Below are 21,960 nucleotides of genomic sequence, written 5' to 3'. Positions count from 1 at the left end.
AATTATTGTCAGTGTTGCTGTGTTTTGTTTGAAACGACTTTGATCATGAAATGGAATGACTGACATCCGTGTTTGATCCTGAACCCACTCTTCCTCATCAGTGCTTTTCCTCTCGATCGGAATTCTCACATTATTGTGTAATATTTGGCACGTAGGACCCTGCTGTGGGTTTCTGGATTATGACAATTTACCTGTGTTTCATAGGTGCGGGTATAAGGAGCCGTTCTTCTTCCATGCCCATACTTGGAGCGAGCGGATGGGCGAGGTCACTCCCCAGAAACTACCTGCTGAAGCTCATTTCTCACTTAACCAACAACCCAGAAAGCACACGTTTGAAAAATAGACTTTTCTCCTCTACGCGTAAAGGGATTACTTTTTACTGTTGGTGGAACGACTATCCAAAATGTATTCAAAACAAATGGGGGCATTTTGGTTCGTGGAGTTGGGCGTATTAATATTATTTCTCCAGGTAAGATTATTATTTTTTTCACTCTAAAGTAACACGCAATGTAGGCAACGCCATTTACCTGGGAATACGTTGGCTAGTATAGTCTGAACCAGTAACATTATCTGGTTCCGCCTACAGGTCTTATTTAAAAACGTATTTATGATACGTTTTCATGATTTGTCGGGTGTTTTTGTGTTAGCCAGCGTTGCGTTTTGTCAGTTATTTGCTTAATTACCAGGATAACGCACCCGGATATGTTATTATTCGGAGCTTTTATTATACATATGCCACATTTCTCACAATAGTAGTGAGTGGTCATTATGATAGTATAAATGCATTCTATGGTAATCTGGTGAATATTTATTTCATGACCTTGTGCAGTTGATTTATAAATAATACAATTGACTTATTTCCTTTTGTAAGGCTTTCAAACCAGGGTCGTCGGAGTCAAAATGTCTACCAGGTTTCAATTCAGAAATATACATTTTCAAAGTGGAAAGAAATCACTTACAAAGTGGCCGGAGACTAGGAAAAGGTAAGAACTAACTAATGGTAGCTTCCTCGCTGTCAAACATTTTTGCCCGGTCATACGCTAACGCCGTGTTTAAAAACAACTGGGAAATATCGGACTTCAATGCGTTCAAAGAAAGGGGGGATTTACGAGCTCCGACTGGGAAATATCTATTTGAATGTCTTCCGACTCCAAATTCCAATTCGGGCCTCTTTCAAGAGTTCCGACCTGAAGATCACTGGCGTCATGATTTGACCTCGTATTTTTCCGAGTCCCAGTTGTTTTGAACGCTGCGTAAGACCTAAATTTTAAATGAGTGTCATCACTTAAGAATACATTTTAGTTTCATTCACACCAGAGAGTGTTCTGCTTTGAATATTTCAGTACACATTGATAAATGTGTATCCATTGTTCAATTTGTCAGAAGGGGTTCAATTGGAAGTATTGTGTTTAAAGATTTGTTCAGTCGCCCCAGAGAGCCTTGTGATTCCTATCACAGCTGTTTATTGTACAGACAAACCACTGAGCACACATTGTTTTTAGGTTCTTTCAGGTTTTGCTATGATTGTGGGCCTTGACTTTGGCTTCTCTATGAAATTACACTGATTCACAAAATAAATTTAGAGCAATTTGGTGAGTGAACTTGCTGACAACAATTGATTTTCGATTTGGTGTGTCCAATTATTGTCAGCTGTTTAACAGCACAACATAGAAATACAAGGCTGATTAGTTATCATACTCAAGTGTTGCTTTGTTTCTATGTAAAGAATTGACTCATGTGTCTGGGACCGCCAGTAACTCCCTTTTGATAGCCTTTGTAACTGTTTGAGGTGTGGCTGGCAAGACGACCCTGTACATTACTTGGCAAATATGGCATGGAACTTTTCTCAGACATAGTTTGTTTACAATAGCGTTGTGGTGTTTTGTCTGTCCCGCATTGGGGCTAATGGAGGGATTTGTCACACCTTAACTTTGCTAAGAAAGTAAAGTGTCACTTAAAGTGTCACACAAGTGTCACTTGTGTGACCAACTTAGTATGCTAAATTTGTATTGGTATGTCTTTTAATTATGCTTCAAACAAGTTGTGACTTAATTGAAGGCTGTTTTGTCATTGTAAGGAGGTTGACCAGACTGAGTGAGCTCATTGATGAGACATGCTAAATATCTGGTTGTTTAACTGGGCGTGTAGGCACAAGATCTGATCAGTAGAGTAAAACTGGTTAGACTTCCTGGAACAACCATTAGGCCGGCCTAGATTCCTCTGAGTGACTTCTGACATTGCTTGATTGTCATTCGCGTCAACTGACAGCATTTTACAAATGAATAACGCATATCAATATGAAATGAGAAATAATGCCTCAATCAATCCCTTTTGTGTAGCAACCTATCGTTAAGTTCTTAATCGAAACATGCAACATTAGCAAGCCTATCATCTCATAGCAAAAAGGCTATTATTGAACATGTAACTCCTGTAATGAAGCAGCCAATGTAAATTGTCATCTTCAAAAAATGGCAATTGCAATTCGCAGGAAAAACTCATTCTAAACAGTGCACCTGATGCGAGCAATTCCATATGGGACCGAGATGATCATCTGTTAAATCTTTAGATTTCCCCTTTCTAAGTTTAACAACTAGGATGGGTTCACTAATATGACTAGGATTGTGCCTTTTGGATTCTCGACAAAGAAAGTTGATATGAAAACCAATAGAACAGGAGAGAAAGGCTGGTTTCAATGGCATATGAGGAAGTCTTTGTGAAATAATTGCCTCCAGGTTTCTATGGTGGGACTTTGGCTAGGCTACTTTGAAACAAGCTAAGACATGGCTCATAATATGAAGAAGGCTAAGATGGCTGATGTTTTACATGCTCCTGACCAATTGTGCTATTTTGAATCGGGTTTTTTTGCGTGTAACTTATTTTGAACATGATGTTGCTGCTACTGTCTCTTATGACCGAAAATAACTTCTGGACTTCAGAACAGGTATTACTCACCATGAACTGGAAGAAGCTTTTTCCTTTAATGAGTCCGAGAAGGATATACTGTTCTCTAGTGGGAACAGGCACAGGTAGGTAGCCTAGTGGTTAGAGCAGGGGTGTCAAACTCATTCCACGGAGGGCCTAGTGTCTGCAGGTTTTTGGTTTTTCCTTTCAATAAAGCCCTAGACAACCAGGTGTGGGGAGTTCCTAACTAATTAGTAATGTAATTCATCAATCAAGTACAAGGGAGGAGCGAAGACCCGCAGACACTCGGCCCCCCGTGGAATGAGTTTGACACCTGTGGGTTAGAGTGTTGGGCCAGTAACCAAAATGTTGCTAGATCAAATCCCCAAGCTGACAAGGTAAAAATCTGTCGTTCTAACCCTGAACAAGGCAGTTAACCCATGGTTCCTATGCCATCATTGTAAATAACAATGACTAACTGACTTACCTAGTTAAATATATTTTAAAAATCCCCGTCATTTGCGTGAAGAAGAGAGGGTGTGGATCGAGCTGCGTTCTGAGAATCCGCAGGCGAGTGTAAACTGCCATCTGTTCTACTGGCTAACATGCAATTATTGGAAAATAAAATTGAAGACCTATGATTATCCTACCATCGGGACATTAAGAACTGTAATATGTTATGTTTCACCGTGTCGTGGCTGAACGACAACACGGATAATCTAGAGCTGGCGTGATTTTCCATGCACCGGCAGAACAGAGATGCTACGTCTGGTAAGACGATGGTTGAGGGTGTGTGTCTTTTTGTCAATAACAGCTGGTGCGCGATGTCTAATATTAAACAAGTCTGAGGTGGAGTACCTTAGTGTGGTATACAACTTATATCTACCAAGAGTTCTCACCTATATTATTCGTAGCTGTCTATTTACCACCACAGACCGATGCTGGCACTAAGACTGCACTCAACCAACTCTATAAGACCATAAGCAAACAAGAAAATACTCAGCCAGAAGTGGTGCTCCTAGTGGCCGGGGATTTTAATGCAAGCAAACTTAAATCATTTTTACCAGCATGGCACACGTGCAACCAGGGGGGGAAAAATTCTAGACCACCTTTACTCTACACACAGAGATGGATACCAAGCTCCCCCCCACCTTCCGTTTGGCAAATCTGACTATAGTTATATCCTCCTGATTCCTGCTTAAAAGCATAAACTAAAGCAGGAAGTACCAGTGACTTGCTAAATACGGAAGTGGTCAGGTGATGCGGATGCTACGCTACAGGACTGTTTTGCTAGCACAGACTGGAATATGTTCAGGGATTCATCCAATGCCATTGAGTCTACCTCAGTCATTGGCTTCATCAATAAGTGCATCGATGTCGTCCCCTCGGTGACCGTACGTACATAACCCAACCAGAAGCCATGGATTACAGGCAACATCCGCATCGAGCTAAAGGCTAGAGCTGCAGCTTTCAAGGGGCAGGACACTAATCCGGATGCTTATAAGAAATCCCGCTATGCCCTCAGACGAACCATCAAACAAGGAAAGTGTCAATACAGGATTAAGATTGATTCCTACTACACCGCCTCTGACGCTCGTCAGATGTGGCAGGGCTTGAGAACTATTACGGACTACAAAGGGAAACCCAGACGCGAGCTGCCCAGTGACTCGAGCATACCAGACGAACTAAATGCCTTTTGTGCTCGCTTCGAGGTAAACAACACCGACGCATGCACGAGAGCACCAGCTGTTCTGGATGACTATTATCGCTTTCGGTAGCTGAAGTGAGCAAGACCTTTGCAGGTCAATGTTCACAAAGCCGCGGGGCCAGACTGATTACCAGGACGTGTACTCAAAGCATACGCGGACCAACTGTCAAGTGTCTTCACTGACATTTTCAACCTCTCCCTGACCGAGTCTGTAATACCTACATGTTTCAAGCAGACCACCATAGTCCCTGTGCCCAAGGAAGCGAAGGTAACCTGCCTAAATGATTATTGCCCGTAGCAGTCGTTAGCCATGAAGTGCTTTGAAAGGCTGGTCATGGCTCACATCAACAGCATCTTCCCGGTTACCCTAGACCCACTCCAATTTGCATACCACTACAACAGATGCAATCACACTCCACAGTCGCTTTCCCACCTGGACAAAAGGAACACCTATGTGAGAATGCTGTTCACTGACTACAGCTCCGCGTTCAACACCATAGTGCCCAGAAAGATCATCACTAAGCTAAGGACCCTGGGACTAAACCTCTCCCTCTGCAACTGGATCCTGGACTTCCTGAATGGCCGCCCCCAGGTGATAAGAGTAGGCAACAACACGTCTGCCAAGCTGATCCTTAACACTGGGGCCCCTCAGGGGTGTGTACTTAGTCCTCTCCACTCCAACACCATTACGTTTGCTGATGACACAAGTGGTAGGCCTGATCACCGACAACGATGAGACAACCTATAGGGAGGTCCGTAAACTGCCTATGTGGTGCAAGGACAACAACCTCCCCCTCAATGTGAGCGAGACAAAGGAGCTGATCAGGAAAAGGCGGGCCTAACAGGCCCCCATCAACATCTACAGGGCTGTAGTGGAGCGGGTTGAAAGCTTCAAGTTCCCTGGTGTCCACATCACCAACAAACTATCATGGTCCAAACACACCAAGACAGTTGTGAGGGCACGACAAAACCTTTCCCCCTCAGGAGACGGAGAAGATTTGGCATGGGTCCCCAGATCCTCAAAGATCTACAGCTGCACCGTTGAGAGCATCCTGACCGGTTGCATCAACACCTGGTATGACAACTGCTTGACCGTAAGGCGCTACAGAGGATAGTGCGTATGGCCCAGTACATCACTGCGTCCAAGCTTCCTGCCATCCAGGACCTATATAATAGGCAGTGTCATAAGAAATCCCTAGAAATTATCAGACTCCAGTCACCTAACTCCTGGACTTTTCTCTGCTACCGTATGGCAAGTGGTACCGGAGCACCAAGTCTTGGACCAAAAGGCTCCTTAACAGCTTCTACCCCTAAGCCATTAGTCCAGTTGCCATTTGATTTATTGTTTAGCAGTCTATTATATTCACCCCCCCCCCCCCAATCCATTTGTTTTGTGCACTGCTGCTACTCGCTCGTTATATCTATGCATTGTCACTTCACCCCTACCTACATGTACAAATTACCTCAACTAACCTGTACCCCCGCACACTGACTCGGTACCGGTACCCCCTCTATATAGCCTCGTTATTGTGTTTTTTAATATTTTAATTTGGTTTATTAATCAAATATTTGCTTAACTGTAAGTAAGCAGTTCACGGTAAGGTCTACACTTGTATTTGATGCATGTGACAAAGTTTGATTTGATAACGTTCGGGTTTCAAAATGCGTAGGCCTACAGCCTCCAGCTCATATTACAAAGTGGTGGGGACGTGTGGTAGTCTGCCTACCTTGCCTATGCACTCGAATGGCGACTGCATAGGCAATAGAAAGCTTGAATCCCGTTTTTAATCGTGTCCATCAAACAATGTTTTTTATTGCGCGATTGCGTTTAGAATTGTTGTGCAATGACTAGGCACATGTAGCATTCAGCTGTATTGCTGTCTGACAGGTGATATTTCCTCTCAAACTAGGATATATGCTGTGTGCGTGATCAATTTTATAGACTGTAGATGCATGCCAACTTATGAGAACACACCAGCGCCAATTTACGCTGAACAAAAATATAAACACAACATGGAACAATTTCAAAGATTTTACTGAGTTAGAGTTCATATATTGAAGTCAGTCAATTGAAATAAATTCGTTAGGCTCTAATGACTGGGAGTACAGATACTGTTAAAAAAATATACATACTTTTAAGGTATTGATCAGACAACCAGTCAGACAAACCTTTAGAATGTCTTATAAATCCAACATATACACTACCGTTCAAAAGTTTGGGGTCACTCAGAAATGTCCTTGTTTTTGAAAGGAAAGCACTTTCTTTTTTTGTCCATTTAAAATAACATCAAATTGATCAGAAATACAGTGTAGATGTTGTAAATGACTATTGTAGCTGGAAACTTTTCTCTTTTTTTTAATCCATAATTTATGGGATATCTACGTAGGTGTACAGAGGCACATTAGCAGCAACCATCACTCCTGTGTTCCAATGGCACGTTGTGTTAGCTAATCCAAGTTGATCATTTTAAAAGGCTAATTGATCATGACAAAACCCTTTTGCAATTATGTTAGCACAGCTGAAAACTGTTCTGATTTAAAGAAGCAATTAAACTGGCCTTCTTTAGACTAGTTGAGTGTCTGGAGCATCAGCATTGTGTGTTCGATTACATGCTCAAAATGGCTAGAAACAAAGCACTTTCTTCTGAAGCTCGTCAGTCTATTCTTGTTCTGAGAAATTAAGACTATTACACGCAAGAAATGTCCAAGAAACGAAAGATCTCGTACAACGCTGTGTATTGCTCCCTTCACAGAACAGCGTAAACTGGCTCTAACCAGAATAAAGAGTGGGAGGCCCCGGTACACAACTGAGCAAGAGGACAAGTACATTAGTGTCTAGTTTGAGAAACAGACACCTCACAAGTCCTCACCTGGCAGCTTCATTAAATAGTACCCGCAAAACACCAGTCTCAATGTCAACAGTGAAGAGGCAACTCTGGGATGCTGGCCATTGTGCTTAATTTGCACATCTCCCCTCTGAGAATTCACAAACGGGCATTCAACTGTAAAGCTACTCCAGTATTTTTCTCAGTGTAGTCTATTTTTCTCTGGGGGGGAAAATGCAAGATTGACTTCAAGCAAAACAGTAGGAAATGTAGCATTCGAAATATGATGGCCATGCGTTGTTTTTGCCAAAAAGTTCACTAAGCTCACTTACTTATATGGCTGCTAGCCAAATAGCGTTGCACTTTGTCATCTGAAAATAAAGCCATTCTTTGCCAAATGTGACGCTGTGTTTTGTGTGAATGAAAACCATAGTTACACGTCCCCGATCACATTGAAGCCAAAAAACACGACTGCCAATTCAAAACGCAGGTGACGTGGTTTAAAATGCAGATTTCTGAACTCTAAATGGACCCCTGACGCGACTATAGGCTATTGAATATTTGAAAAAGTCGCAAAAAAGCTTGCCTCAGGCTGCACACGCTGTTCTCTCGATCATATTTTCACCCTTCAGACTATTCTCAATTTAATCTCGTCTTTACTAATATGTCAAATTTGTTTTGATTTTAGAATGGTTCATTAGCAAATTGGCAGGGGAAAAATTACATGGTTTCCATATGCACTTGAATAGCGACTGGAGGCCAATTTCTTGCAGTTTGTTTTTCACTCCAGCCAGGTAGTCTACTCCGGTTTAACATGCAGCTGGTGGCCACACCAGATACTGACTGTTACTTTTGATTTTTGAACCCCCCCCCCTCCCCTTTCCAGGGACACATTCTATTTATGTTACTCACATGTCTGTGGAACTTGTTCAGTTTGTCTCAGTTGTTGAATCTTATGTTCATACAATTATTTACTCATGTTAAGTGTGCTGACAATAAACGCAGTTCACAGTGAGTGGATGTTTATTTTTTTTGCTGAGATTATATGGGCTGCATGATCAGGGGTCTCAATACAGAATTATGCATTTTTCACGACATTTTTTTTAAAATCTTGCTGTGTTTTGTAAATGCAGATAAATTCTTGTTGTAATTTCTGCTCAGAATCAGACTAATTTTGTGCTTAATTTGCACTTCTCCACTCCAATGAGTTCACAAACGGTTATTTGACTGTGTAGCTACTTTTCTCCAGTTCTTTTCTGTGTAGCCTACTTTATCTTAAATGCAAGATGAACTTCAAGCAAAACATTAAATGTAGCCGGCTACATTCTATGATAAATATCTTATATATGATGGCCATGCATCGTCCTTGCTTTTTAATTGTAAGCTCATTTACTTATATGGCTGCTAGCCAAATAGCATTGCACTTCTGTTCTTATCTGATCAAAATGAAGCTATATTCTGTCGGGTGACACTGTTTTGTGTGAATGAAAACTATAGTTGCACGCCCCTGATCACTCTATTGTAGCAAAAAACACTGACTTTCAATATAAAACGCAGGTGACATGGTTTGAAATGCATTTCACATGGGATTGCATATAGAAATGTCTGGGTTTATAAGAACAATAGTTTCACTCTGCAACAGTCACTGTTTGAGGAGCATGCAGCCTTTTGCTGTGCGACAGGTGATATTCTGCCCAAACTCTATGCCATGGGCTCTCCAACCCAGCTCCTGCAGCTACCCAGTGCTTCATTTGGGAAACAAAGTGAAATCTGTTTGGGAACATTGACAGTAACATGTTTTCACAAAACATATATCATTAAACTGATGACAGGGGAGGAGATGGAAATGCACGGTGTTGAGATTCTGTAGCTAAAGTTAATGTCAGCCTATTAATTATGAAAATGCCCTGTTACAAGGCTATTCATCACCTAAGCCTGTACGTTCTCTCCTTGAGTCATGGATAGAACATTTGGAGTGTAGCATAATGGAACAGTCCATCCAGTTTGCATAATAATACATTCCACACTCAAAGACAATTACTAGAATTTGTTTAATTGGAGTATAGCCTAGCTAGACTAATTGTGTACCCAAGACATTTTCAGTTTATATGGTCAGTAGGCTATACCTAGGGCTGTTGTGGTTACGGTATTACTGCCACACCGGCAGTAATGAGGTATGACCGCAGTCAAATACCACCTGACCGTTGAGTCACGGCAATCTCCATTTATTCCCCTCCTGTTCACCATGACTGCGTGGCCAACCACATCAAGTTTGCAGATGACACAAGTGTTAGGTCTTATTTACCACCAACAACGATGAGACAGCCAGCTGTAAAACAAATGTTTTTGTTACAGGTGGCCTGATTTTTCTTTATTTGTTCTTCTGGACTTCAGCGTTACCACCTACATCTTTTTTTTAATTTGTTCAAATCTTTGACGGCCACCATCTTGCCTAAAGAGTGGTAGTCGCTGTACCTCTACTTACCTGATTCTCTAGTACCTAACTATCAATAGAATGAGCAGAAAGCAGAAGTGGGTACTGTGGCATACATCCAGTTCAGTTTTACTTCTGAAAACCACGCTTCCATATCTTTCTCAACCACACATTTATTGTTTTGTGCCATTCCACAATTTCTGCAGAACATTTAGCCAGTTCATTAGGCTGGAAAGAGGTGTATTGATTTTGGGTTTCTAAATAATACTCAATCAACTTTTGTAAGCTAATAGGAGCATAATGAGACATTCAGACCTCTTTGTATACTTAGGCCTATGCCTCAGGATGTTTCTAGTAGTCATGTGAAACCAGATGTTGCTGCCTGTCCTTGAGTCTCAACCCAGGGCTGGGCAAGTCAACCCTGCTCTCTGTCCACACAGGATGATTCTAGTAGACTACTTGTATACCATGACAGCTTAATCTCTACCTGGTATATTGTTCCAAGTTGCACAGTACTAGTTATACATGTCATGTTAATAATTACATGAGGATATGGGTCAATTTACTCCTTTGCAAGTCTGACATGTTGTGGGGTTTTACATTGTGCAATAATAAGCCCTGCATAATGTCTTTGCAGCAGATCAGAACTGCGATCATGAGGCGACTAGGCCTAGGGTTCTTTTAGGCCATTTTGCTGCTTTGTTACTATGACCAGTATTCCATTATACATTTACCGAGAGAGTCTGTGGTGGCTCTTTTATCAGTTCATCAAGAACCCACTGATGTTAAAAATTTGAGATTGTGATGGTGCTTTAAATCTATTCCTGTTACTGAAGTGCTTCCAATGGTTTCTTTTTAAGCCCACATGTATATTACTTTTAAAATATCCTCTGACAACCTTTCTCTTTGACCTTGCAGTGGTTTATAATGACTGCACCAGCCGTACCAGCTTTCTCTTTCACTCCGAGGATTCACGCTTCAAAGTAGATGGCGACGGGACGCTGAAACTGAAGAGGGGGTTGACTCTGCATAATGGACATAAGGAGTTCTATGTCTCTACCCAGTCCAAGGGCAAGAAGATCATGGTTCCAGTCAGAGTGCTGCATGAGGCCAGACATGGCCACCACCACAATCACCATGAGATGACCACTCAGCCCAAGGTATATGACTGGTTAAATTAATTAGACTATGGTGTCCTCTAGTGGATAGATGAGCAACTGCGTCTCGAAGTGTTTCAATGACATATAATATTCTGTAATTGAAACAGAGCTTTTTTTTCAGGTCAACTGAAGTTTGATGGTAGTTTTTGTAAAATGCTCTATGTATTTGGGTGCTGTAAAACCATAGACTTCATATTTCATGTTTTTTTTTTTTCAATTCCACAGCCAGGAGCGAGTCTGTCTCTACCTGTTCTGAACTTCCCCAAGTCTTCAGGAGGTCTGAAAAGAAGGAAGAGGGACTGGGTCATTCCTCCCATCAACTTCCCAGAGAATGACCGAGGCCCGTTCCCCAAGAATATGGTGCAGGTAAGTGTCTTGTAGGTTAAGGATAGTTTTTCCATGACTTTAATATCAGTGTTGGACATTTCGTCAGTGATGTGAATGCTATTATCCTTGTAAACCAGATCAGGTCCAACAATGATAAAGAGGTGAAGATCCAGTACAGCATCACTGGCGCTGGGGCAGACCTACCTCCTGTGGGACTCTTCACTGTGGACAAAAACTCTGGAACTCTCTATGTGACCCAGCCTTTGGACAGGGAGAAAAAAGACAAATACATTGTACGGTTTGCGTATCCTAATTTTCTTCCCTTGACTTAATTGAAAACTGATTTATATGTAGTTTTAAACTAATGTTTGTCGTTACTTTTCTCTCTAGCTCCTAGCCCATGCTGTTGCAGTGGGTGCAGGTGTAGCTGAGGATCCCATGGAGATCATTGTGAAAGTCATTGATATGAATGACAACAAACCTGTATTTACCCAAAATCCATTTACAGGAACAGTCCCTGAGGCTTCAAAACCAGGTATGTTGTTCACACACACTCAGTATTTACGATGCTTAACAATGTTTTTTTTAAAGAAAATTATGCTAGGACGATTCAGAAAAAACATTTCTCACTCTGTTCAGGTGATGAGGTCATGCAGGTAACGGCCACTGATGCTGATGAGGAGGGCTCTGCCAATTCTGATGTCAGATACACCATTATCCGTCAGGAGCCTTCACTACCAAGCCCCAACATGTTTGTCATCAACCCTGTGACTGGAGGGATTCGGGTTAACGCACCTGGGTTGGACAGAGAGGTTGTTCTTCAAATCAATAGTCTTGTCGATCACTTATTCATTGTGTACATTCTACATGCGTTACATTTGTGACCCTGACTTAATTTGTTTCAGAAAATTCCCAAATATACTTTGGAAATCCAAGCTGCCGATATGGAGGGAAATGGCCTTACCAGCTTTGGCAAAGCCATCATTACAGTAACGGACAGCAATGACAACGCGCCACAGTTTGTGACGCCTTCGGTAAGCACATATCTGAAGGCAAAATTTAAAATTACAGCCTTACAACCGTTTTAACACATAATGGAATTACCCTTTGTTGCTTTATAATCATGCTTCTCTCTTTTGCAGTACACCGTGTCAGTCCCAGAGAATAAAGTGGATGCCTTGGTGGTGAAAATGCCAGTGACTGATGGAGATGAGCCTCACTCCTCTGCCTGGGCTACCACCTACAAGATAGTTGACGGGGACCCTCAAGGCCTTTTCAGTGTGAGCACAGGCCCTAGCAAGCTGGAGGGCATCATTATAACAGCTAAGGTATGTTGAAATCTTCTCCTATAGATATATTTGAGCTGCTACACTGGAGGTGTAGCAAAAGCAGCCTGTCAATGTAGATTTTTAGCTGCTACTTTGGAATGGTATCCTGGAAGAAGCAATTTGCATTCCCCTTCGTATTTATTTTGACAGTGACGCTAAAACGTTTTAATTTGACTCTATACTCTAGTATTTTTGTATTAGAGATCCAATGTTTCATATGAGCCGACAGTACACAATATCACATTTTTATTTGACGTCGCGTCCAGATGCTCACGACTTTTGGCGGCAGTAAGAAAGCAATCGCCATCTGCGCACGTTCGACTTGGCCTAGATTCACCTTTTTATTACTTCTTAAACAAAGTTTTTGGGCTTCTCGTACACTTACAATGTTTTGATTCTTCCTTGAACAGTCACTAAGATTATATTTGGTTGTGAACTTTACAAAATAACAATTTTGGATGCAGCAGTTGTTAGCTAGAATACTTACCTTCTATGATATGCTGTAGCAAAAGCTAGCCAAAGAGCCATTTTACTGGTTGAAGTGTTAAGTATAATGCAGTTGATTTGCAATGACACAAACATTATATTAAACAGGGCATTCATATGAGTCTTAAAATCCAATTTATTATCTATAAGTACTGTGAAATGCACTCATAAGGAGTTGTAAATATATGCTTTTTTTGCTGGAGTTCTATAAGGCCACCAACTTTCTTTGTATATTGCCCTCGTGCAGAAAACACAGGAAGGGGTCTATAGAAATGCATGGCAAATCATATATTGTCTCTTTTTTTTATTGTAAATAAGAATATAATGTTTCTAAGCCCTTCTACATTTGTGTGTATGCTACCATTTTATTATGGATAATCATGAATGACTTGAATCACGATGAGTGAGAGTTCAAGGGATGAATTGCATACCCCCCAAAAATGTTTTTGGTGGAATGGTGTGAGAGGTTAGCATGTTTTGGGGGTATGAACTTTTTGCCTCCAACTTTCTCACTAATCATTATTCACGATTCATTCAGGATTATCCGTAATCATGGTAGCATCCACCTAATGTAAAGTTGTTCAGAAACATATTCTTGTTTACCCTAAGTGATTCTTATTTACCATTCATTTCTATTGGGCACAACAAACTGAAAATGCATCCAAGTTTGTAGTTGCAAGCTTGACTTGGTCATGGTGTGTGAGGAGTATGGAACCAAATACTCAACTTTGACTACTTTAATACTCTGTGAATTTGTAGAAATACCTATGACTAAGGGGGGGACAAGATGCATAAAGTGCTTTTATTTATAAATGGATATTTATGAAAATACCCTCAATAGAAAGTTATGTTTTGTACTGTTGCTTCATATGAAACATCTGATATAAAATCCTGGAGTAAGGAGCCAAATTAAAAGTTTTGGCTACGCTGTCCAAGTAAATGTGTAGGGGGGAGTATGCTTGTAGATACAAACACCATTATCCTGATTCTATAAAGTCTGAATGATTCCTATGCTGATGGGCTTTTCTGTTCTTTCAACACAGCCACTTGACTTTGAGAAGAACAACAAGTACACTCTGCTGGTCACTGTGCAGAATGAAGTCCCATTTGCAATCAGCCTGCCCACCTCCACTGCTACTGTTGTAGTGAATGTGGAGGATGTGAATGAAGCTCCAGTCTTCACCCCAGTGGAGAAGATTATCAGGAAACCTGAGGACCTCCCTGTTAACAGTGACCTGGTTCTGTACACAGCCACAGACCCAGACACTGCAAGGAGTCAGAAAGTCTCGTAAGATTAGAACTACATTTACAATTATGTTTTGTAAGATTTGAAGAGGGGGACATTTCTTTTCAAGTGATGACTGTACAGGTTGTAAGCAATGCTCTTTTTTATTTATTTTTTACATTTACTACACAGATACAAGATACGCAATGATCCTGCTGGATGGCTAAGTATTAACAAAGACACTGGGCTGATCAAAGTCAAGAGCCTCATGGACAGAGAATCCACTTTTGTCCAAAACAACAAATACTCTGTTATTGTTCTGGGCATCGACAACGGTATTTAAGTGTTCCCTTTTTCTAATGTTCATTTTTCAAATTTAGTAAATGACCACACCCCAAACTTGACCCTTTGAGTGACAGTGCTCTAATTTGGATATGCAGATGAAATCCCGGCAACTGGCACTGGCACCCTTATCATAGAGCTGGATGATGTGAATGATAATGCTCCAACCATCGACGAGAGTGTGATCAAGGTCTGCAACAAGGAGTCCTCCCCACAGCTGCTGTCAGTCACTGATAAAGACAGCGCGGGCTTTGCTGCTCCATACACCGTACAGCTTCAGGGGTTGTCCCAATCTAACTGGACTGCCAGAATGAACGACACAAGTATGCATTGGTTTTTCCCAGAACTACAGTACTATTCCCCCTTTTAAAACAATTGTGTTAAATGTTACCTGTTTTTCATTTCAGAGACTGGCATTATCCTGACTCTGAAGACTATGTTGGACAGTGGAGATTACACGGTTGTCCTGAGAGTGTCTGACAACCAGGGCCTATACCATGACAGCACCGTCCAGGCCTCCGTGTGTGACTGCAAAGGAGCGGATGTCCAGTGCACCGATAAAGCTGTAGCAGGCTTCGGCATCTCTAGCATTCTGGGAATTCTAGGAGCAGTGTTACTACTCCTATGTAAGTTGTTCATTTGTTTAACCCAGCACTAAAGTGTTTAGTCACTGCTGTCCTCAAAGCGTACGTATGTAATTGTTAATACACAGTGAAGTGCTAGTGTGTTAAGGCCCTGTGTTTATGTTGTGCTCCAGTGTTGTCTCTTCTGCTGCTCATGTTCCTGAGGAAGAGAGGTGGTGAGAAGAAGGAGCCTCTGCTGCAGGAGGACGATGTCAGGGACAACATCTACTACTATGACGAGGAGGGAGGTGGCGAGGATGACCAGGTGAGGGGAGCGCTCACCAGACTAGCTCAGAACAAGCCTACTAGGCTAGGGTTCCCCAAATGTCTCATTGTTCTGTCGAAAAACATACTGTCAGCTTAACACGTGTATGGCCCTGGATAAGCTCTCACAATATTAGTATTTATTAAATGCAGTCATATAGGCCACTAAGTTACTTATTCAATTAGAAGTTGCATTTCCCCTCTGACACAATCTTGTGAATGTCGGGTTTGATGGATTAATGTGATTTTGATGTGCAGGCAGTCCTCGATTGACTTTGTGAAAAGCCGGTTCTTGTCGTGAGTATATTGCGTTCCTAGAGGAAAATGAGGACTCTCTGGTGTAAGTCGTTCTAAACATTGTTAGCACAAAAAAATGCAAGTTTCTTCATTGTGCTGTATTCATCTGAGCGTGCCACCCACAACGCACACAGGGACTCGGCACTCCTGAGCGCATCCCTTATTTGGCTCGATGTCTGGAATTCAATCAGCTCAGTTTGTTTTGTGGCCTCATCCAGCGAGGGTATCGTTTCTTTAGCAAGGGAGGAGAATTCTCCACCTGGGCTGACAGAGGATTACGTACAAACGCAATGATATCCTTTGGCATGCTGTAGTCTTCAAATCTGGTGGATAAGTTGTCTCTCAGCTGCTTGGTGAAAATCTTCCATCACCTCTGACAATGCTGCGGCCTGGTCCCTCTGCCTGTCGTGTCTTCAGTGTGCTGAAGTGCAGTAGCCTTCCAGATGACAAGTCCAAATCGAACAACTCAGGCTTCCCTAGTAAAGAACTCAAATTTGTCCATGTCCACGACTGTTTCCCACTTCCCACAGATATAACCCAATTTTAAGTTACAGAATATGTCCGCAAAAAGCTGTGTGCAGCTTGCAGTTAACAATTCAATGTTTCTGCGTCTGGCTTCTATGGGGCGGAAGGGCACTGAAAGTTTTATGCTTATATTCATAATTACGTTTGAGATTTAAAACAGCGATATTTTCATTGCAAATAAGACACACTGGCTTGGCATTGGGAAAAGAGAGAGAGATGAACGCATCTCTGTACATTCTTATCAACTTCGTTTTTCATTAGCCACCTTCTTGATAGTTTGAGCGACCTTTTATCTTGCTATCAAGTAAATTGTTCTGAACAAATGTTAATGTTAAAAGTAGTGTAGGCTACGTAGACCTGTTTTTACCAATTAACGCACAGAAATTGACTAATTGAATAGACTGATTTTATGAGCTTAATCAGATCAAAATTATTGTCACTGAGTTTATTATGTACTAGTCATGTGTTAAACATGTTACATTGTGTAGGCCAATTAATTGTGCTAATATAATATATTTACTATGTTCTGGCCCGCCGACTGTTGGCTCAGAAAAAATTTGGCCCGAGACCAAACCTGGTTGACGAACCCTGGACTAGGCTTTCCCAAGGGTCCATTTTTTGGGGGGGTTGTGATGTACATGTTATTGCAAACCATTGCATCTTACTCAATGTTTTTATGTTTCTGTGTCTTCTGGTCTTGTAATATAATATATGTCTGTACATCTTTCCACCTTCAGGATTTCGACTTGAGCGTTCTGCACAAAGGTCTGGATAACCGTCCTGATGTTTTCCGTAATGACATCGCTCCAACCATGGCCCGGCCAGAGTATCGCCCACGACCCGCCAACCCAGCCGACATAGGCAACTTCATTGATGATGTGAGTAGTCTTGAACTGATTTTTACTTTGAGTAGAATGCACAGTTAAGGTCATATCTAGGTCTTCTGGAGATTATTTGTCATGGAAATAACTGGATTTGACATGGATAATGTCAGTTTGCATGTTTAGAATTTGTGCTGTATATTCACCAAGGTGGTAAAATGTAATCTTTCTGTTGACCAGAACCTGAAGGCAGCTGACAACGACCCCACTGCTCCTCCCTACGACTCCCTCCTGGTGTTTGACTATGAAGGAGGTGGCTCTGAGGCCGGCTCCCTCAGTTCCCTCAACTCCTCCAACTCAGGAGACGACCAGGACTACGACCTCCTTCAAGAGTGGGGCCCGCGCTTCAAGAAGCTGTCTGACATGTACGGAGGAGGAGAGGATTGAGGAGTCAGTCAGCCACTAAACATTTTTGCTTGGAAACTGTCCTGTTCTCCACACTTGGGTCTGTAGACTGAAGACATTTTCTTTATTTCCCCTTTTTATGCGTTTCGGGCACATCTACAGTTTGGCAATTTGATTTGTGCAGACATGGGATCATTTTAGAAAAAATGTGTTCAATGCTCGTCTTCAGCATGGGGAGGGTGGCACACTCTTGGCTCTGCACTAGCAGGATGTTGACATGGATTTTACACAGTTCAGCAGTTCTTTCTAATGGACTCTTAACAACCCCAGATTGTACTTGAATTTAATATGCTTCGTTTGCTGTTTTTTGCTTCTATGTTGGCGTCGTATCAAATTTCTTTTTTTAAATTGATATATATAGAAGACTATCCTTTGGCATGAAATTGAAGTTACTGAAAGCCAAATCAGCCTTACGATTGTTTTGTTAGCTGAGATTAATTATCAAGCTCAATAAATGCTTTTAAAAATGTTTGATAAACAACTAAGTTTGGGTTGTTATTCCTTTTAATTTTAATCATTAATCACTAAGTATATATATTTTTTTTCCTGAAGAAGCTCACAGTTATGCTTTTTTTTATTAAAGATATCCCTTTGGTACAATGATGGATGTTAATATTTGTATTAAATTGTAATTTATGTCTTTTGAGCTAAATTATTCAAATTCATAGCTGAGACACTAGATGGCGATGATTGAATAAAACAGGTCTTGGTCAATGAATGATGGCATTTCCTTGTCCCACAGAACAGTTTGTACAAGTTATATTTAAGTAATAAGGCCGGAGGGGGTGTGGTGTATATGGCCAACATATCTCGGCTAAGGGCTGTTCTTAAGCACGATGCAACACGGAGTGCCTGGACAGAGTCCTTAGCCGTGGTTTATTGGCCATATACCACAAAACCCTGAGATGCCTTACTGCTATTATAAACTGGTTACCAATGTAATTTAGAGCAATAAAAATGTATATTTTGTCATAGCTGTGTCATATCAGTCCGTATACCATGGGTATCAGCCAATCAGCCGGGCTCGGACTATTTATAGGCTACCTTAGACATTTAGACTCATGCATGTGATTTTAAGGCACAATGTGCAATTTTAAACATTTGTTTTGTCTTAGCCTTCAGGTGTAGGTGGTTATGGTCATTGTATTTTCATTATTTTCCAGTCATCTGTTCAAGCAAGTGAATACTTGCACACATCATAAATAAGTTAAGGTTACTTTTAGTTGGCTACCCCACTGACCTCCCCTCCTTGAACGCTAGTTTGGCTGCCTCAATAGGATGCACTTCATGGAATGGAAAATGACTGGTCCAGGAATGCGCTTTGTTTCCAAAGCTTTCAAATGAGACATGGAAAGAAACAGAATAATAGACAAGGAACTTCTCACGTAACACTTCAAGTCAGTCTTTCTATACAAGTAAGCATAGGATACAAAAAACTTGCATTCATTCAAATAAACACTGTCACTTGGCCTAATCATAGGTCTGGACTATGAGCACATGTTTTATGAAGGTGTAGGAAGTTTTTGTAGGCTAGTTCAACCAACAAAAAAACACATTTGGCATTTTTTGCTATACCATGTGATAGTGAGAAAGTTTGTAGAATAAAGAACGAGTATAGAAAAAATAAATACCGGTTAGGCAATATTTTTTGACTAATTATAAAGCCGATTCAGTTCGCCTGTCTACGGGCTTGCAGACTACTGTGTTGCGATGCACCTGTTTTGTTGGGGTATGCTGATCGACGCAGAGGTGCCGCCCCCATGCACTTGTCCTTTCATTCTAATTGGTCCGACAGGGTGTGTATGCTAATTCTCAGCGACCGCTGCACCTGACTCTCCACTCCACGGAAGAATGCAAGGCAAAAGACAGCCTCCAAGTAACAGCTATTTATTCAACAGGTCATCCTACTCAACGAGCACTCACTTGTTACATTATTGCGGCGCAGCAGACTCATCAATAACAGAGATAGCTATATGATAAAGATGCCAAGGTCTTTTCTGGTGAAGAAACATCTCACTAATAAGAAGCCAAACTATGGAATTCTGGATTCAAAAGCAGACGGTACTTTTAAAATCTACTTAAATTATACATTTCTATCGTTGTGTTGTATATTCTCATCTTGTTCTATAAAAAAAATACCGATGTGAATACCTTTGCTATTTTGTCTGTTGGCTATATCTTGCATTATTTAATTAGAAAAATATGAATTTATCGTTATTTATTTTTATTCCATTCATAGCCCATTTTAAAAAGGAATTGTATTTTTGCTTTGAGTAATTGAACACACTAGGCCTATTACTCAAACAATATGATTTCAGCATAGTCTAAAATTATGTTCGTTATAGGAAAGTAAATAATGATGGATTGAACTGATACCTTGGAATAGAATACAACAAATGCGGTTTTGGAGTTTAGCAGGTGCAAAATCTGTCACACAAAAGAAGAGATTAATAGTCCCTTCTTCTGGGATCTGAAGGGTCCTATTAAGCGCGTTCAAGAGGCTAATGTAGTGTCCTTCGAGGCCCCTTTTACCCCTGAAATGTGCCCTAGGTCTGTGTTTTTGTTCCAATTCACCCCTTAAAGCGAGCTAGCCTCCCACCCTCCTGTATTGAACTGTCAAGATTACCATTATAGAAGTGGAAAAGAAAACGTATGTGACTGAAATCAGATTCGTTTTTTTGTAAGGAAAATAGATTAGTGCCAGTTGGCTATGCTATGGGAATGCATTGGAACTTTGGATGTTATGCAAATCCATATGCACAATAGAGTCCCGCAGTACTTTGAGACTGCTCCTAATATTGTAAATTAATGTCATATGTTTAACTATACGTTTTAACATATTACTAAATGATACCTAATTATTCTCATAGAGCATGATTAAAACATTTGAGTGTACTTGGAAAACAGTTTTAACATAAAATGGTGTTTGTCATTACAGCTCTCCACACCAGCCTGGTCCAGCTTGAGGTACCCTGTTACATCCCCAGCACTCCTCAGCCCCTGGAGGGTTGGCTGCCAGGGCCAAGTCTCATCCCCACACCAGTCTCCATGCACTCTCCCAAGGTAGACAGGCTGCCTTCAAGGAACACCAGCTTGTCCCTGCATAGCTCAACACAGCAAATCACCTACCCCCTGTCAGTGTCTCACAACAATCCGCTAAGAGACTCACAGTCCGGACTTAAGTCCCTGGGAACCATGGAACCCCAGACCTTCCTGCTCTCACAGGACTTCAGACACCTGGAGGAGAGGGGCAGCATGCCTAACCCCCTCCTGGGCCTTGTCCACTCTGGTGTTAGTCAGGAGCGCTTTGAATGCTTTGACTGCCACAAAGCCTACTTCACCTTCTCTGGGCTGGCCAAGCACAGGCAGTTGCACTGTGAGTGGCAGTGTCACAAGTACTTCTGCTGCAAGTACTGTGACAAGGAGTACGTGAGTCTGGGAGCTCTGAAGATGCACATCCGAACACACACACTACCCTGCGTCTGCAAACTCTGTGGGAAGGCCTTCTCCAGGCCTTGGCTGCTCCAGGGACACATTCGCACACATACAGGTACGGACAGAGTAATGTACAGCCGTCAACACTTTTTACCTTTATTCAGCTGCTTCATGAATTGAGCTTGACTTCACACCGTCTCATATTCAGTTACCCACTAGGGCTCTGAGTTGATCAATTCCTTTTTTCAGGTGAGAAGCCATTCTCCTGCCCGCACTGCAGCCGGGCGTTTGCTGACCGCTCCAACCTCAGAGCACACCTACAGACACACTCTGACACCAAGAAATACCAGTGCAAGAGTTGCTCCAAAACCTTCTCCAGGATATCTCTGCTCTCCAAGCATGAAGAGGCTGGCTGCTCCCCACTGTCCTGATGCCGTTTACTGACAGTGCTGCCCACTCTGTACCTGTTGCCTACTTGCCTAGGCTATGTCTGGTTCTACTAACATCAGACTTCCCTCACAAAGCACTGGAGATAGACTGCTATTAGTGACACGGAGCTCTGACTACTGTATGTTTTTGTTCTCTGACATTTCAAGCTCATGAAATAAGCACAATGGACTGTGTCCAAAGACTTTCTTATGTCATATATTTGACATATGAAGTAGTTGCTTGACATCAAGAAAAAATGAGAAAAGTTGTTATCGCATGCTGCCAAAAATACTTGAAATTTAAAAGCCGTGAAGTTTTCGATTGTGTTATTGATGATTACCTGTGCCTTTTGAAGAAATGTATAG

The 21,960-nt window shown here is 41.6% G+C and overlaps 2 protein-coding genes across 2 annotated transcripts; both read left to right on the top strand.

The window, feature by feature from the left end:
- The first annotated feature begins 294 nt into the window (after nt 1-294).
- On the top strand, nt 295-18,449 carry LOC129854332 (B-cadherin-like). Its single transcript, XM_055921265.1, has 16 exons — nt 295-469; nt 872-983; nt 10,787-11,028; nt 11,254-11,394; nt 11,493-11,648; nt 11,746-11,890; nt 11,995-12,167; nt 12,261-12,389; nt 12,498-12,683; nt 14,213-14,457; nt 14,587-14,729; nt 14,835-15,059; nt 15,144-15,362; nt 15,494-15,624; nt 17,183-17,323; nt 17,507-18,449. Exons 1-16 carry the CDS (start codon nt 404-406, stop codon nt 17,711-17,713), a joined length of 2,661 nt encoding a protein of 886 aa, XP_055777240.1. The 5' UTR covers nt 295-403; the 3' UTR covers nt 17,714-18,449.
- A 93-nt stretch (nt 18,450-18,542) lies between these two features.
- LOC129854339 (zinc finger protein SNAI2-like) lies at nt 18,543-21,960 on the top strand. Its single transcript, XM_055921281.1, has 3 exons — nt 18,543-19,792; nt 20,670-21,281; nt 21,416-21,960. The coding sequence occupies exons 1-3, from the start codon at nt 19,705-19,707 to the stop codon at nt 21,595-21,597; spliced, it is 882 nt and encodes a 293-aa protein (XP_055777256.1). The 5' UTR covers nt 18,543-19,704; the 3' UTR covers nt 21,598-21,960.

The sequence above is a fragment of the Salvelinus fontinalis genome, chromosome 4, assembly GCF_029448725.1.
Source record: "Salvelinus fontinalis isolate EN_2023a chromosome 4, ASM2944872v1, whole genome shotgun sequence".
NCBI classification, from domain to species: Eukaryota; Metazoa; Chordata; class Actinopteri; order Salmoniformes; family Salmonidae; genus Salvelinus; species Salvelinus fontinalis.
This window is presented reverse-complemented; position numbering and strand designations above follow the sequence as displayed.

Bases quoted from the DNA above. Each gene is read 5' to 3' on its own strand.
- LOC129854332 (XM_055921265.1), top strand. From the start codon at position 404: ATGTATTCAAAACAAATGGGGGCATTTTGGTTCGTGGAGTTGGGCGTA. The intron at 984-10,786 runs GTAAGAACTAAC...TTGACCTTGCAG, and splicing joins TGGCCGGAGACTAGGAAAAG to TGGTTTATAATGACTGCACC. The intron at 11,649-11,745 runs GTACGGTTTGCG...TTTTCTCTCTAG, and splicing joins AGAAAAAAGACAAATACATT to CTCCTAGCCCATGCTGTTGC.
- LOC129854339 (XM_055921281.1), top strand. From the start codon at position 19,705: ATGATAAAGATGCCAAGGTCTTTTCTGGTGAAGAAACATCTCACTAAT. The intron at 19,793-20,669 runs GTACTTTTAAAA...TTGTCATTACAG, and splicing joins TCTGGATTCAAAAGCAGACG to CTCTCCACACCAGCCTGGTC. The intron at 21,282-21,415 runs GTACGGACAGAG...TCCTTTTTTCAG, and splicing joins ACACATTCGCACACATACAG to GTGAGAAGCCATTCTCCTGC.